At 38.7% G+C, this 16,300-nt stretch overlaps 1 protein-coding gene across 1 annotated transcript; it reads right to left on the bottom strand.

Annotated features, from left to right (window-relative positions):
• Positions 1-545: 545 nt before the first annotated feature.
• On the bottom strand, positions 546-12,576 carry PSMA1 (proteasome 20S subunit alpha 1). Its single transcript, XM_044919455.1, has 10 exons — positions 12,490-12,576; positions 10,986-11,030; positions 10,524-10,625; positions 10,300-10,403; positions 8,362-8,450; positions 7,270-7,340; positions 7,057-7,186; positions 5,806-5,884; positions 2,125-2,236; positions 546-869 (listed from the first exon to the last, which is right to left on the bottom strand). Exons 1-10 carry the CDS (start codon positions 12,490-12,492, stop codon positions 813-815), a joined length of 792 nt encoding a protein of 263 aa, XP_044775390.1. The 5' UTR covers positions 12,493-12,576; the 3' UTR covers positions 546-812.
• Between the last annotated feature and the right edge of the window lie 3,724 nt (positions 12,577-16,300).

Below are 16,300 nucleotides of genomic sequence, written 5' to 3'. Positions count from 1 at the left end.
TTGTAAATCAGATTTCCTCGAATTTCATTTTGCATGGCCTAAGATAAAAATTGTTCTGCAGTATCTGCATACACCGCTCACAAAAAAAATGCAAGGCAGTCTAAAGATTACGCCAGAGTGGGGCTGGGCATGATAAGAGGAAATGATGGTTTGGGATTAAAATTTCCCTTTTGTTATTTTTGCAAAAGTTCCCTACACTGAGACCAGAGCTATCACTACTGCCATCTGCTGGTTGTAAAGAAAAACCATTTAAAAACCTTGCTACTATGGTGGCTGGGAAGTGGTCGTTTCTTACATTTTAATAAGGATCTCCAGGGTTGAACCCAGCAATTTGTATTCTGAACCAAATCTCCATGGATTCTCATGTAGCCAGTCCATACATAGGGAAATGGCATAAGGCTGTGACGGATAAGAGGTATTATTTTCCCCCCCTCACTAAACATAAGGCAAATTAATTTGTCAAACATGGCAGATGACCAGCTGTAATCTCATTACTATTTATAGTTGAAGCTACTTAAAAAACAAACAAAAACCCAATACACAGGCAGGTGAAACAATTTTATTTCACAGTTGTCTTTAAAACCACAAAGACACTATGTTCTTCATATAAAAACATCAGTACAGATACCTATACTTTCTAGAAAATGATTATATAGACCCTCTCAAAGAAAAATGCACACCATTATATGGTTTCAGACAAGTTGCTAGGGAAAAACACATCTGGACTGATTCCTACGTACAGATTATTGTCATCAGTACACGTTCCTGCATTCTTACAGATTTGATAATAAACATACAGACTGGCTTGTAACTTAATGTTCCATCGGTTCATCAGCCTTTTCTGCAGGTTCATCAGCAGGCTGAGCAGGCTGTTAAGAGGAAGAAAAAAGAAAACAGGTTAAAAAAAAAACACTTGACCAATATATACTTCTAATCACAATTATTATAAAAGAATTTACAAGAAAAAGGGGTTAGGAGACATTTTGGATACTCAATTTTAGTTCATTGTCCTGTTAAAATTTCTGAACAAAGGTGTTTTGTTTTTTTAAAAAATAAATAATTTTAGAGGTCTGAAAACCTAAGCATCATTGAACAATTCCAGCATTTTATCATACTTTGTCTTGTTCAGGAATAAAGGATCAGTACTAGCTTTAGAATATAATCAGTACATTTTCCACATTCTCATCCTCTTTAGCACTAATAAACAGAGAGAACATGACCAAACAAATCAGCTGTGTGGAACTCACAGCAACAGTTCTGGTTCTTATCAACAGTTTAAATAATGCAAATCCTACTCCTCCAAATAGTACCAACAATATCCTCTCCAAGTTGAAAAAAAACTCACACTATAGAAAATATTTCTCTCCAGGACACTTTATTTTCAATTACACAGCTATCAAATAAGTATCTATAAATAGCAACTGTGTATTCTAAATACACAACAAAACAGACCAGTATTTAATCTGAGATTTCCCAATACTTCCTGATCCTTTTCTCAATATTTGTAAAGGGCCAATTTAGTTTCCAAAGGGTCCCCAATGAACTTTCTTTCAGTCCCCTTTCCTACAGACTCTTGGCTGGCCTTATGATTTCCTTTCACCAACAGAATGAGCAAAACTGATGCTGTGCCACTCCTGAGCCTCAGCCTTTAAGAATGTCTAGCAGCTTCCACTTTTGAGCTTTTGAACTTCTGCAAGCTCTGAGCTGCTACCCGGATAAGGAGACCCTGGTAAAGAGAGGCTCTGAGATTACATGGACAGTAGTCCAGCCATCTTAGCAGAGGTCCCAGCCTTCTAGCTGTCCCTCTAGGATATACCTAGAGAATATGAATAAAGAAGACTGTGAATAAAGCCATCTTGGAAGTTCCAGTCCCAATGCTTCAACAGACTACAAGAGATCCTAAATGAGACCATCAAAAGAATGACTTAATAGTGAAAAATAGCAACAGATAACCAAATCATCAACCCTTGTTGTTTATGGAGATCACTGCCCCCTCAGTATTTTACATTATTCAGTTCTAAGTTTTCCTACTGCCATTTGAACTGCGAGCCTACTAAACAATTGTGGTAGGAACAGTAGTTTATGATAGAACTAAAGCCTCTGGTGTTATGATTAGTTATATACCTGTGCCTTTCTCTGTGGTCTTTCTTCAAGACCTTCCAGGAATGGAGATACATCATCATCATCATAAATCGTAAACTCCAAGTCTTTACCAACAATTCCAATGGAAACATTCGGGGGGGGGGGGGGAAATTCAAAATCAAGAGAATTTATGTTGGAAAAATGCTTTTGATTAAATGTTGGGTGAAAAATGCAGAATAAAAGTTTATATAGCACTTAATAAGACTAAAAAATATTTAAGTATAGAGAAAAAAGGAAGAAGAAAACTAGCACATCCTCATAACTTGCAGATTTAATATTCACTTTTGCTAATCATGAGTAATGCCAAAGATCTATGCCACCTAGAAATTTGTAACTTGGCTCATAATGGAAATGTGTTGCAGACCAATGTTATCAGAGCAAGCAACTTAACTGGGAAGTAAGCCTAACTCCAAAGAAATAATCAGGTTTGTTTCTTGTGTAAGTTAAGACATGATGGTTCTTAACAAGGAAAGAATGTAAGTTTTAGGTTCTAAAATGTTAACTTGGTGGGGTCTTGGAACTATTTTCTACATGTTAAAATTAAAGAGCAATTCTTAAAATGCTCAGTGAATGCTAACCAGTGTAAAAAAGGCTCCTGTAAAATTAAAATTTTAGTGGAAATTTGAGGCGTAAGAATATACAGGCCTGGGTGCCTGGGTGGCTCAGTTGGTTGAGCGACTGCCTTCGGCTCAGGTCATGATCCTGGAGTCCCAGGATCAAGTCCCGCATCGGGCTCCCTGCTCGGCAGGAATCTGCTTCTCTCTCTGAACCTCCCTCCTCTCATGCTCTCTATCTCATTCTCTCTCTCAAATAAATAAATAAAAAAAAAAATCTTAAAAAAAAAAAAAAGAATATACAGGCCTTCTCTCAATGATTTCACTAAATCATTCTCCATGATTCAGTAAAAATATGAAATCAGAAAGCCAAACAGCTGAGCAAACTCTTCCAAATTGTAAATGTCAACAGGTAACTGTAACTCCAAAATTTAAAAGACAGTCATCTTGGAGTGATGGCATTATGGGTACTTTATTTATTTTGGGGGGGGCGGGGAGGGAGAAAGGAGAGAGAGAATCTTAAGCAGGTTCCACACTCAGCATGGAGCCTGATGCGGGCTCGATCTCATCATGACCTGAGCCAAAATCAAGAGTCAGATGCTTGACTGACGGAGCCACCCAGGCGCCCCTATGGGTACTTTAAACAAATAAAAATAATGTACATTCCTGATTTTGTTGGGAAAAAAAAATTATTTTTAGAATAGGAAAAATTATTTTTAAAAGATTACACAGACTGTAAATTCTTCACATACATATTAACAATTATCCAATCCTATAATAAAATGGATTTACAAAATGCTGACTGATCTCACTTTAGTTAATGATCATTAACCACAAGGAGGCCCATAGTGGTTCCTGCATTGTACTATACAGGTCCCTAGATCATCCAATCTCCTCTTCTCCTGGACATCTTTCTAGCATTTTCCATTCTTCTTGCTCCTTATTTCACTGAGAAAACAGAAGCAATTAGAAGAGAATGTTCACAAGCTCCCATAGTAACTACTGTTTCCTGTATCTATGTCCCTAGATTCTCTCCCTTCTTGTTAGTGTGAATGAATGATCCAATTTCCTCTCTAAGGTCTACCTTTCCACCTGTGTACTGTTTAAGGACATTGGTCCAGCAGCTTTTCTCATATTTATCCTATATAAATGTTTTCCTTTACACTGGATTATTCTTAAAACCATGCAACAGACGTGCTGTAATTTCTCCCATCTTAAAAAATCAAAACAACAAAAAACCCTCACTACATTCTCTTCCAGCCACCACCCCATTTCTCTGAACCTGCAGGAGAAAATCTCCATAAAGCTGCCTCCAATTCCTCTTCTCCCATTCTCTCCTGATTCCATTCCTTTCAGGCTTTGGGCTCACCATTCCAATGAAATTGTCTAGTCAAGTCCCCATCATTGCTAGTCTAATGGTTAATTCTCATTCCATATCTTCCTTGATCTATTAGCAATTATTCATTCCCTCCTCCTTGAAATACTTTCTTTATTTGTTTTCAAGAATGTCTCACTTTCCAAGTTTTCCTCCTACCTCCCTGGTCATCTTTCTAAGTCCCTTTTTGCTGATACTCACCTTCCAATCTCTAAAGGTTAGAGTGCTCCTTGCCCAGGCCTCAAACTTCTTGTGAAACTATTCGATTCCTTTAGTGGTTTCATCCAGTCCAATCTCTAAGTGCCATTTCTACATAAAGACTCCAACATTTGTTAAGTCTAGCTAGACCATTCTCTACCAAACTCCAGGGCATACACATCTGATGGCTGTTTACATTTTTTTTTTTTTAAGTAAGTTTTACGCTCAACATGGGGCTTGAACTCATGACCCCAAGATCAAGAGCCACATGCTCTACTGACTGAGCCAGCCAGATGCCCCAATATCTACTTATTCTATATCACCAATAGACAGTAGGCATTTCAAGTTTTGTAAGTCCTAAGCTAACTGCCTGATCTTTCTCCAAAACTCCTACCCCAAGACATGTTCCTTCCACTGTCTTATCCAGCTCAGTAAACCATAAATCTCTCCTTCCTCTAATCAAGCCCAAAATCTTGAAAACAACTTTTTTTGTTGTTTTTACACCCTCACAACCAATTCACTAGCAAATATTTTTAGCTCTAATTTTAAAACATACCCAAAACTGAACCACTTATTCCCATCTCCAACTCCAAGCTCCTTTACTTCACCACAATTTCTCATCTGTATTACCGTAAGTTTTAAAACTATTTTCACGCATGTTGCCCACTATAATCTATTTTCAGAATGGCGACCAGACTAACTCTTTTGAAACCTAAATCAAATCAAGTATTCTTCTGTTCAAACTCTAACAATCCACTCAGTAAATCCAAAGTACCTGCAATGGTTTATACATGATCTGGTCTCCATTATCTGACTTTATTCCTTCTCTTCCTCTTGATCATTGCCTCCAACACTCCTGGCCTTCTTGCCTCAATTAATATTCTGGACTCAAGGCCCTTATACTTGTATTCCTGGAATGATCTTCCTCCAGACATCTGAATCACTCACTCACTCACCTCCTTTAGATACTTTCCTCAAATTTCACTTTCTTAGTGAAGCCATCCTTGACCACCCTATTTTAAATTTCCCTCACCAAACCCCCTTCCTATACCCAGATGGTCCTCCTTTCTCCTCTTAACCTATTTTTTCTGTAGTATTTATCATTTTCTAATAATATTATATAATTCTCTTATGGGTATATTGTCTATCTCCCCGATTTGGATGTATGTTCCATGAAGGCCAAGATGTTTGCCATGTTTATTATATTCTCAATGTCTAGTGCCTACACATGGTAGGTGCTCAATATTATATATTTGTTAACTGAGTTAATAATATGAAGATATTCCTACCTGCTGAAGAAACTGAAGGACACTGCACCTAAGACTTATTGGTTTTATTGCTTTATTCCAAAAAGAAATGTTTGAAAATTATTTCAAAATCAGATCATTTAGTGAATAGCTTAAAGAGAAAGAATGAACCAAGGCAACCATCTCCCAAATTAAAGAACTGTTAAGTATATACTCCTCTATTATATTTATGAAATAAATGATTGACCTGTAATGTTAAAATCTGAAATTGAAAAATATGATATCTACCTTTGTAGTTAGGTCCTGTTCTGCAGGAAGCGTCTCTCGTAAGGCACGCAGACCATGTTTAACCAGTTCATTCAAATTGCCTATATAATAAATCAACAATTATTTCTTAATTTCATCTTCATGCTAGGTGGCTTTTATTTGTCAGGTCTGTAGTCTGAAATTATGGTTTCAGTCACATACTAAATATATCACAATAAAAACAGCCAAAATTGTAATGTTTAGCCATATAATCTAATAATAATAACATCACTATTACTTTATTTAATAAGAGAACATGATTTTTGTTACTAAATTTGACCTTTTTATGCTAAATTAAATGAGAATCCTGATTCACAAATGACACAGCACAAAGTTTTGTAGGATGTGTTCTATGGAAGGTATTTGCTCTTTATAAACAAAGTCTCCAACTCTTTCTATGTGGCCAGTATTAACCTTATAACAAAACTAGACAAAGATATCACAAGAAAATAAAACTACAGATCAATAACCCTTATAAATACAGACACAAAAAACCTCAACAAAATATCAGCAAAATGAATCCAGCAACATTTATGTTTACATAAACATATGTATGTATGTGTGTATATATATATAGTCTATATTATAAATCATGAGCAAGAGTGATTTATTCTAGGAATGCAAAGCTGGTTCAACATTCAAAAGTCAAATAATGCAATACACCACAATAGAATGAAGGGGAAACAACCACATGGTCACCTCAAGAGATGTCCAAAAAGCATGTGTTAATCTAAGACCCTTGCATAAGCAAAGCGCTTGAAAACCTATCCTATGATCACATCTTACATCAACATTTTTACCTTTCTTTCCCATAGGTACATTAATTTTTTACTTGTTTATGGACTACTTAATGTAGAAATGTCTGTGTGGCTAAAAATAAGATGAGAATCACAGAAAACTGAAAGTTGGTAACAGAACTTATAATTGGTAACCAAGTGGTTCTCAACTCTGGCTGGGGCACACTTCAGACCAACTGAACCAAGAGTTTTCAAAGTTGAGGACATTTGTATTTTCGTATTTGTATTTTGACAAAGGTCTACTAGTGATCGAAACTACTGTGATGGCTAGATGGGGTAATAACCATATGCATAATAGAAATAATGAACACTCCATGGGCTTATTTAAAAGCAAAATAAAACAAAAAACTCTTTCTGTAAAGCTGATAATTTTCTTCATTTAGGATACTATTTATTCACTATATAAAGACTGAAGGGGACCAAAAAAAATCACTTACACTCCATAAACCCAGACATATGTCTCTCCAAGTAAGTACGAGCTGATTGAGAACGGGCTCCAATGGACATGGCTCTACAGTCAAAATAGTTGGCAGATGGACAGGTTTGGAAAATGTGAGGGCCCATATCCTACAAACAGAATATATATACACTATATAATTTCTAGTCAGTTTTTAAAAAATCATTAAAATATAACAATTCTATGAACTTACATCATAACCAGCAATAAGCAGCCCAACACCATATGGTCTCCGGCCATATCGTTGTGTTGGTATCTGGGTCTCTTAAACTAGTTAAAGAAACTGTTCTAATAAGGAATAAAGTACTACCTTTATTTTCAAATTAAGCACTATTGACAAAGAGCTCTGTTTTTTTTTAGTCGCTGCATAATCCACCACAGCAAGAAGAAAATAAAAGAGAAATATTTCTTTGGCCTAGTGTTAAAAAATGTTAGGACTATCCACCAAACTCAAGAATAAGCGCTAGCGGGCGCCTGGGTGGCTCAGTTGGTTGGGCGACTGCCTTCGGCTCAGGTCATGGTCCTGGAGTCCCAGGATCGAGTCCCGCATCGGGCTCCCTGCTCGGCGGGGAGTCTGCTTCTCCCTCTGACCCTCCTCCCTCTCATGCTCTCTGTCTCTCATTCTCTCTGTCTCAAATAAATAAATAAAATCTTTAAAAAAAAAAAAGAATAAGCGCTAGCAAAATGATCTCTTCTCATGTAGAGAACCTCATCTATTTTGGCTATAAGGGGTCAATAATTTTGAAGGACATCTAGAACCACCAATAAAAAACTTTAAAAATCTTCTCTAAAAATGAGACTCGAATGGTTTTCCTCAAATTGGGCTTATCTGGGTCTGGAAAAGGGCTGACGAAAGAGCAACCCAATTCCTTATTTAGAGATTTTATGTATTTATTTATTTATCTGAGAGAGAGAGAGTGAGTGAGAAACAGCAGGAGATGGGAGAGGGTCAGAGGGAGAAACAGGCTCCCCGCTGAGCCAGGAGCCCGAAGGAGGACTCGATCCCAGGACTCCGGGATCATGACCCGAGCCGAAGGCAGTTGCCCAACCAACTGAGCCACCCAGGCACCCCCCAATTCCTTATTTAGAACACATTTTTCCATGGCAAAACGTCCCACAATTCTCCTTCTAAATTTTAAACATTCTGTTATTGAAAAGTAACTAACCTTAAAGTTTTCAAAATCTTACCTACGCTATGTATTATATGCCCAATAATTAACATAATGCTTAAGTATCAAAACTCTATCTAAAGTTCACATCCACAAATGCTACAAAAAAAGGATACTGCTTCCAATTAGAGATACAAGACGAGACACAGGAAGAGGTCTGTCAAATACAAATCTGGAATCCAAACACTCTTGGCGCATAAAATTACTAAAAAAGAAACAAGGAAAATTAGTTATTTCATATCAGAGTTATTTCAATCTAAATGAAGTAATTTCATTTCTTTTTGCCTGCTTCCCATGGATTACATCCACACAAGGGAATGAGAAAGACATGCCACAAGGATGCATATTTATACCAAACTCTTGGGCCACCTGAGGTTTTTAAAAAAAAGATTAAAATATTCCTTAGCTCTAGATCAACTTCGTCTCTGAGCACTTTAGAGAACAGAGAAGGCTGAGCAAGAGAAAAAGAGCAAGCTCTCTTTTCTTACCCTTCCCACTGTGCCAAGATTATCTTAATGCTAGGTCTGGAACCAGCTGAAGTTTCCCCAGTAGAGCAACTGCAAGAAATAGAACCTGTACTAGGGCACTGCGACATGTTCTTGCCAACAGTGCTTCTACCCACAAGCAGCACTCTAGAGGAGACGCTGGACACTAGACTGTTGAGCCTCACTGTTAACCCTGGCAAGATTCAAGCAAATGCAACCCTGGGGAAAAGGGAATTCATGCCTAACTATTAAAGACAAGAGGATAAACAGCAAGAAATGGATATGCACCTTTCCTTCCATGTTGCTTTGTCCAGTTTATGTGTATGTCACATCTGAGAATCAAATGGTGACTGCGGGAACCATGCTATTTGTTCAGTACTTTGAAGGCCATTCCCAAGGCTATCTAAACTGCACTGCTCAACATGGCAGGTACTGGTTATATGTGACTATTCAGCACTTCAAAAGTGGCTAGTCTGAATTAAGAAGTACTGTAAGTGCAAAATACACATGAAATTTCAAAGACTCAGTACAAAAACCAATGTAGAAGAGCTCATTAACCAGGTTTTTATATTGATTACATGTTGACATGGCAATATTTTGGATAGATTGGATTAAATAAAACGTTTAACCATGCAACATATTTTACATTTTCAAGAGCTTTCAGAAACCAATAATGGTCTCACTGTATCGCCAACCCAAGAGAGCAGGGAGCTTGCCGGGTAACCTGAAAACTTAAAACAGTAGCACTACTATTTGCCCTTAATGCTTATATTCTTTCTTCCCTAATTAAATCACAGACTTAAGAAATTAGTTTTGGCTAACTACCTTTGATCTCCCAACACACATTCATATATTACCTGAAAGGCACTGTGTTAAATGCTCTACATGTTAGGCTCTTAAACAATAACCTTGAAAAATAAAATACTAAAAGAATTGATGGGGAAAAAAAAAGAGTCGATGGTTTAAGTAACCAGCCTCATCTCAAATACTAAGTGGTAAAGGTGAGAACGAAACTCAATCTGCATGACTTCAAACCCCAGCTCTTCATTTATACAACACCTCTCAACTAGAAGTAATCTCTATCTCCCCTGGACTCTCACAGAAATCTACCTGGTATTACAGATATACTACTAGATTTTAAGTTCCTAAAAGACGAGATGCATATCTGACTCACCCTTGTGTACCATGCGGTATCCAGTATTGAGCGTCACAAAAAATATATGTCTAATAAATACTGGCATATTAAAGAAAGGAAGGGTAGTTCCCCCCATCATTAGAAACCAGACAAAAGTGTCAAGCTCTTCTTAGACATAACATTGTCTCAAACAATATACCCTGAGTTAACAAGTATCACATTATTTGGTGACTTCTCTAAAGCTTTACTCTTAACATGGTTAATTCTAGTAGTTACTACTATAGGGATCAAGAAATGGAGTACTTAGTAACTGAGCCCAAATCCACTAAGGTATCACAATCTGAACTTAGAAACTCTGCCAGACAACTTCCTCAAATATCTTAGCTGGATGAATCAAAAGGGATGTTTCTTTTGTTTTTCATGATCATACTCACCATAACAGTCTAGCATCAGCAGTAAGTCCCGCAATTGAGATACCAATATGGTTGTCAACATGGAGAATTTTTTTCTGATGAGCTGCAAGCTCTGACTGTGCTCTCTAAACAGAGACATTATAAAACATAAAAACACATTTATAATTTTATTATTTGTACAGTGAAACTTACATTTGTTAGTACCATTTTCTACATGAGGAAGATTTATTTACTGCCTCACTCACCTTCAATGCAACCAACACTGCATGGGTTTTTGATTTCAGACCAACTGTGGCTGAACCTTGCTTGACAGCTTCCATTGCATACTCAATTTGATGAATCCTGCCCTAAAGAGAAAACAACAACACATCTTAGAGTCATCTTACAAGACCATTTTATATATTTAAAATTGATCTAGTATTCCCAAATCTCAGGTGAATATAGTTAAATCTCAAATTATTTTTCTTTTAAATTAGAAAACTTACTTTAATGATAAATTTAGGTTCCAGGAATGTCTAAAATGATTATATTCCATTTTCTCACAGCCTACAATTTCATGAGTTCCTTTCTTTCTTTCTTTCTTAAGTAGGCTCCACACACAAAGTGGGGCTCAAACTCACCACCCCAAGACCAAGAGTTGCATGCTCTAACAGTGAGCTAGCTAGGTGACCCTCTAAAGCTACTTCACAAGTATAAAACATTTTTACCTGAGGGCTCCAAACAGTGACATCATTGTCATACTGGTTGCGAAACTGAAAGCAAAAGAAAAAACATCTATTGATTTAAGAACATTACAAATTCCATTTTTTAATAAGCTCTATCATTAAAAAATGTTCTCCCATCTGTTTAGATTCAACATTAACATGTGCTGTTAATACAACCTCATTGGAAGATTACTCAGTTGCAAACATGAGATAGAAGTGAGGAGCAGATCTAGATGGGACCTAACTTCCCAACTTTCAGTTCTACCGTAGCACTCCCTTTGGGTTCAATTACTAAAGCTCATAGTGTCAACTTTCCTTCCCTTCCCTGCTTATGCTCTTCCCTCTTTTTCTTTAAACTAGCTCATATGTCTACCTCTTTAAGTCTTCTCCATCTTTTCTCCCAAAATTCCAACATATACTCCCACCGGTTCTTTATCCACACGTCCCCTTCTACTTTATGATTATGGATATGGCAAATTTATCTTTGAACCCTTACTGCACTTAAAACAGTGCCTTGAACATATAAACATTCATATTGAATGAATAAACACAAGAATATTCTCAGGAAGTTAGACACTGACACAAATAGCTACAGCATCAGAACCATTACTGCTTTAATAAGAATATTAAAACAAGTCTACTAGCCGAATCTTGGGAGAATAATCGGGGGACGGAAGGGAGAGTGAGAAAGTTGAGTGCCGGAATGGCAGCTAGGAGGCTGGAAGCCCTGAGCCTAGGTGGTAACCGTGATATCACCACTTCTCTCAGCCTCCGTTTATTCATCCGTAAAAATAGGTGAGTGGACAAAGTGATTGAAAAGAACCCCCCCTTTTTTTTAAAGATTTTATTTATTTATTTGAGAGAGAGAGCACAACAGCCGGGGAGACGGGGAGGGAGCAAGAGGGAGAGAAGCAGACTCCCTGAGGGTCAGGGAACCCGACAGGAGGCTTGATCCCAGGACCCTGGGATCATGACCAGAGCCAAAAGCAGACGCTTAACTGACTGAGCCATCCGGGCGCCGGGAAAAGAACCCTTTCTGATCAAGCTCTTTGGGAGAGAGAAATCAGATGAACCCACAAGTAAAATGGACGCTGTCCTGGAACCCAAACCCTGGGATCAAGTCTGCACTAGCATTACAGTGAAGCCGAGAAGTCAAGTCCCTATTTCCTCCTCCCTCCCACACAGAGCACGAGGGGCCACTCTGGGCCGCTCAGAACCACACCACTGAAGGAACTGGAGGAGCGAACTCAGATAGCTGACCGAAGAAATAGCGTCCCAGGCCCGCCAGAAAGCGAAACGAACCCCGGAGAATGGTCGCACCGAGTACCCACCGCCCCTCTCCCGGCCAGGCCGGAGATGCTGAATCACTGCCGGAACCCTCCCGTTGGCGGAGGTTCCCATACCCCGTGGCCCCGGGCCGCTCTGAGAATGACAGGAGGAGCGGCTCGCCGTCCCCTCGCCGGCGGACCTCACCCCCAACCCTGCCGGCGCTCAGAATCCAACGCACCATGGTTCCGGCGCGGGTCTGGCTGCGGCCTCCTGCAGAGGTGCGGGTTCAGGAAAGTTGCCGAAACTACCACTCGGCGATCTACAGAGAAGCCTTCGGGATTTTGACGGAGGCGGCGCAGGGCAGGGCAGTCTATCCCAGAGATATCGATAGACACCCAACGCTTCCCCGCCCTCAAAGCTCGCAGCCCCTCCAAAGTGGGCGGGGCCTAGGAAGAAGGAGGAGTTGAGATTGGCGGGAAATCTTGGGCTAGGAGTGCCTGCGGCAGCTGAGAGCTGCGGGGCGGCCTCTACAAAATCGCCCTTCTTGGATTCTCAGTGGTTATTACCTGTGTGTTGCAGATTCCCGCCAGTTCCTCACCCGCCCGGCCGATACACCTGAAATGGATCGAGACGACGCCTGCGACTCCAGGTGATCCAGTGTGCCGCTGGACATCTCTCGTTTAGGGTCCACAGAGATTTGGGGTGTTGTCTGACTGGGAGAAGGACGAGGCTGTAAGAAAGGCCACAAAATAATGGTCTGTTTGTATGTGTCAGCCACAGTCTTCGTCAAGTATGTTGTCTGTGTATATGCGTTTCTTTCTCCTTTGGAGTCCTTTTCTCTATTTCCTGGAGAAAACATTTCTCAAGGCTCTGTTGCCATTGATCACTCTTTATCATTATTGGTTTCCTCTACAAGACTTTGAACTCCATGAGGGCAGTAATGTCTTTCTGTGGTCTCAAAACCAAGCATGATGCTTGGTTTTTATGTGTTTTTTTTTTAATGTAATTTTTTAATCTGGTAGATTAGACCCTGAAAAAAAACTGGGGATTTACTTCTGAAACACATATTTTCTCTGTTGAGAACTTTTGGTAAATCCCCAGATGAAATACTTTAGTACAGTAACATCTACTTTGCGCCAATGGTGACTTATCTTCTTTATAAAGCATAAAAGATAAGTACCGAGGCTCAGGTAAGGTACGAATTGAAAGGATCCTTAATGATCTAAACTTTGCAGATGAAGTAACAGACTCAGATCACTTAAGTGATTTGCTCAAGTTCAGAGCAATTTAGTATCACACTCTTTTTAAACCTTTCACTTTTATATTTTGGTCTTTTTTTCCCTGTTAAACATTTTTAGGTTAAATACGACTTTCTAGTATTCTGCATTATGAATGTACGATGTTTTATTTACACAAGTCCGCATTGTTTAATATTTAGATTCCCCCCTACTCACCCACTCATTTATGAGCTGCTTGATAGGTATTTTTATACTCCCCCCCCCCTTTTTTTTAAGATTTTATTTATTTGTCAGAGAGAGAGCACAAGCAGGGGGAGTGGCAGGCAGGGGGAGAAGCAGCCTATACTCCTTTCTTTAGAATAAATTCCTAAAAATGGAATTGTAGGGTCAAATGAATTGGATTTTTCTAAAACTTTTAATAGAAAGTGCTAAATTGCCCTCCAGAAATGTTTTACCAGTTTATACTCTGCACAATATTATATGAAACCTCCCTGGTGGTCTAGTGGTTCGGATTTGGCGCTCTTCACAATAATATATGAGGGTCTCCTCCTCCTCAAATTCACCAGTGCTGGTTGTGGTCATTTTAAAAAATCACTGTTAATTTAGTGGATTAAATTAACAGGTTTAAATTAACAGATTGTTCTCTTTTGTTTCTCTAGCACTCAGCATAATGCCTAGCACATACTAAGTGCTTAATAAATATTGTTTAGTGAGTGTTGAATGATTAAGTAACTACTCATTTAAAATTTTTCATATAGTACATAAACATTTTGACCTATTCTTTTCTACATATGTATATATTCACTTGCTTCAAAAATATGTATAATGGGGGCACCTGGGTGGCTCCGTCTTGTTAAGTGTCCGACTCTTGATCTCAGCTCAGGTCTTGATCTCAGGGTTGTGAGTTCAAGCCCCACATTGGGCTCCACACTGGGCATAGAGCCTACTTAAAAAAAAAATATATATATATATATATTTATGTATATGTATATGTATAATAAATATATAATTGTTTTTATAAATAAGATCATACTAAACTGTTTTATACTACACTTAAAGAGTTATGGCAGGGGGCGCCTGGGTGGCTCAGTTGGTTAAGCGACTGCCTTCGGCTCAGGTCATGATCCTGGAGTCCCTGGATCGAGTCCCGCATCGGGCTCCCTGCTCAGCGGGGAGTCTGCTTCTCCCTCTGGCCCTCCCCGCTTCATGCTCTCTGTCTCCCATTCTCTCTCTCAGATAAAAAAAAAAAAAAAAAAAGTTATGGCAGGGACTCCTGGGTGGCTCAGTCGGTTAAGCATCTGACTCTTGGTTTCGGCTTAGGTCATGATCTCAGGGTCATGAGATGGAGCCCCATATCGGCTCCACACTCAGTGGGGAGTCTGCTTCAGATTCTCTCCCTCTTTCCCTCCCCCCTGCCCCTTTCCCTCCTTGTGCCTGTGCGAGCGAGCTCTCTCTCAAATAAATAAACAAATAAAATCTTTTCAAAAAAGTTATGGCCATGTTTTCATGTTCATGAAGTAATGATATATATTATTTTCAATAGTTGCATATATTCCATTGTGTAGAAATACGGTAATTAACTATGGGTGAGCCATTAGATTATTTCCAAGCCTTTGCTATTATAAAAATACTATAATGAATATTCTTATACGTACACACATTTCCTGATTACCTCCTTATGATGAATTCATAGTAACAGAATTGCCAGGTCAAAGGGAACCTGCATTTACAATTAGGATAAATATGGCTAAATTACAAAAAAGTAAAAAGTTAATATCAATTTATATTCTACAGTGCCTGAGAGTTCCACTTTCTTTATGACTTCACCAGCACTGGATAGGGTGAGTACTTTTTACCTTTACTAAGCTGATAGGCAGAAAAAGAAAAAAAACAAAACTTTAATTTGTATTTTTTGATTACTAGCAAAAAAAATCTTTTCATGTATTTCTTGGTAATTTATGTTGCTCTAGTGAATTGTCACTTAATTCCTTTTCTCAATTTATTATTATTAGTCATTTTCTCATTGATCTGTAGGAGTTGCCTCCCATTAACTTGTTACTGTGTTACTTTTGTAGAAAGAACCTGTTCAATGCAAAGAAAAGAAACCCAGTGAAGCTAACTCAATTAAAAGTTGGGGGGTACAGCATGGGGATACTGTAAATATGTAACAGGGAATCACATAAATACTCAAGGATAGGAATTTTTTATTTACTGAGGTATTTCTAGTGCTTAGGACAAAGCCTGGCATAATAATAGGCACCCACTAAACATTTGTTGAATGAAAGAGTGATGAATCTCTTATTCTCAAACTTGCCCTTTTGGGTATTATCTCCTAAGCAAATATCTGGGGCTTTGTGATATATTATTCATTCACAGTGATTGGCTCTTATCAAAGCTCCACTTATGAGCCATCAGAAGGGGCATTTGGTTGTCCTTTTTGTCAAAACTGAAGGTCCTAAGTACTTAATAAAGTTTTTATATGACTTTCAGCTCTTCTCTGCATGTTTTGGGGATTTGGCTTGGGATACATCTTGGTCCTTAACCAAGAGCCGAGAAATTGGTCAGTAAAGATATTTTGTAGGGGCACCTGGGTGGCTCAGTTGGTTAAGCGACTGCCTTCGGCTCAGGTCATGATCCCAAGGTCCTGGGATCGAGTCCCACGTCGGGCTCCCTGCTCAGCGGGAAGCCTGCTTCTCCCTCTCCCACTCCCCCTGCTTGTGTTCCCGCTCTCGCTGTGTCTCTCTCTGTCAAATAAATAAATAAAAATTTAAAAAAAAAAAAAAAAAAAAAAAAGATATTTTGTAAGAAGAC

Source organism: Neomonachus schauinslandi, chromosome 11, assembly GCF_002201575.2.
Source record: "Neomonachus schauinslandi chromosome 11, ASM220157v2, whole genome shotgun sequence".
Lineage (NCBI taxonomy): Eukaryota > Metazoa > Chordata > Mammalia > Carnivora > Phocidae > Neomonachus > Neomonachus schauinslandi.
The sequence above is the reverse complement of the archived record's forward strand: the minus strand, read 5'-3'. Positions and strand labels throughout refer to the sequence as shown.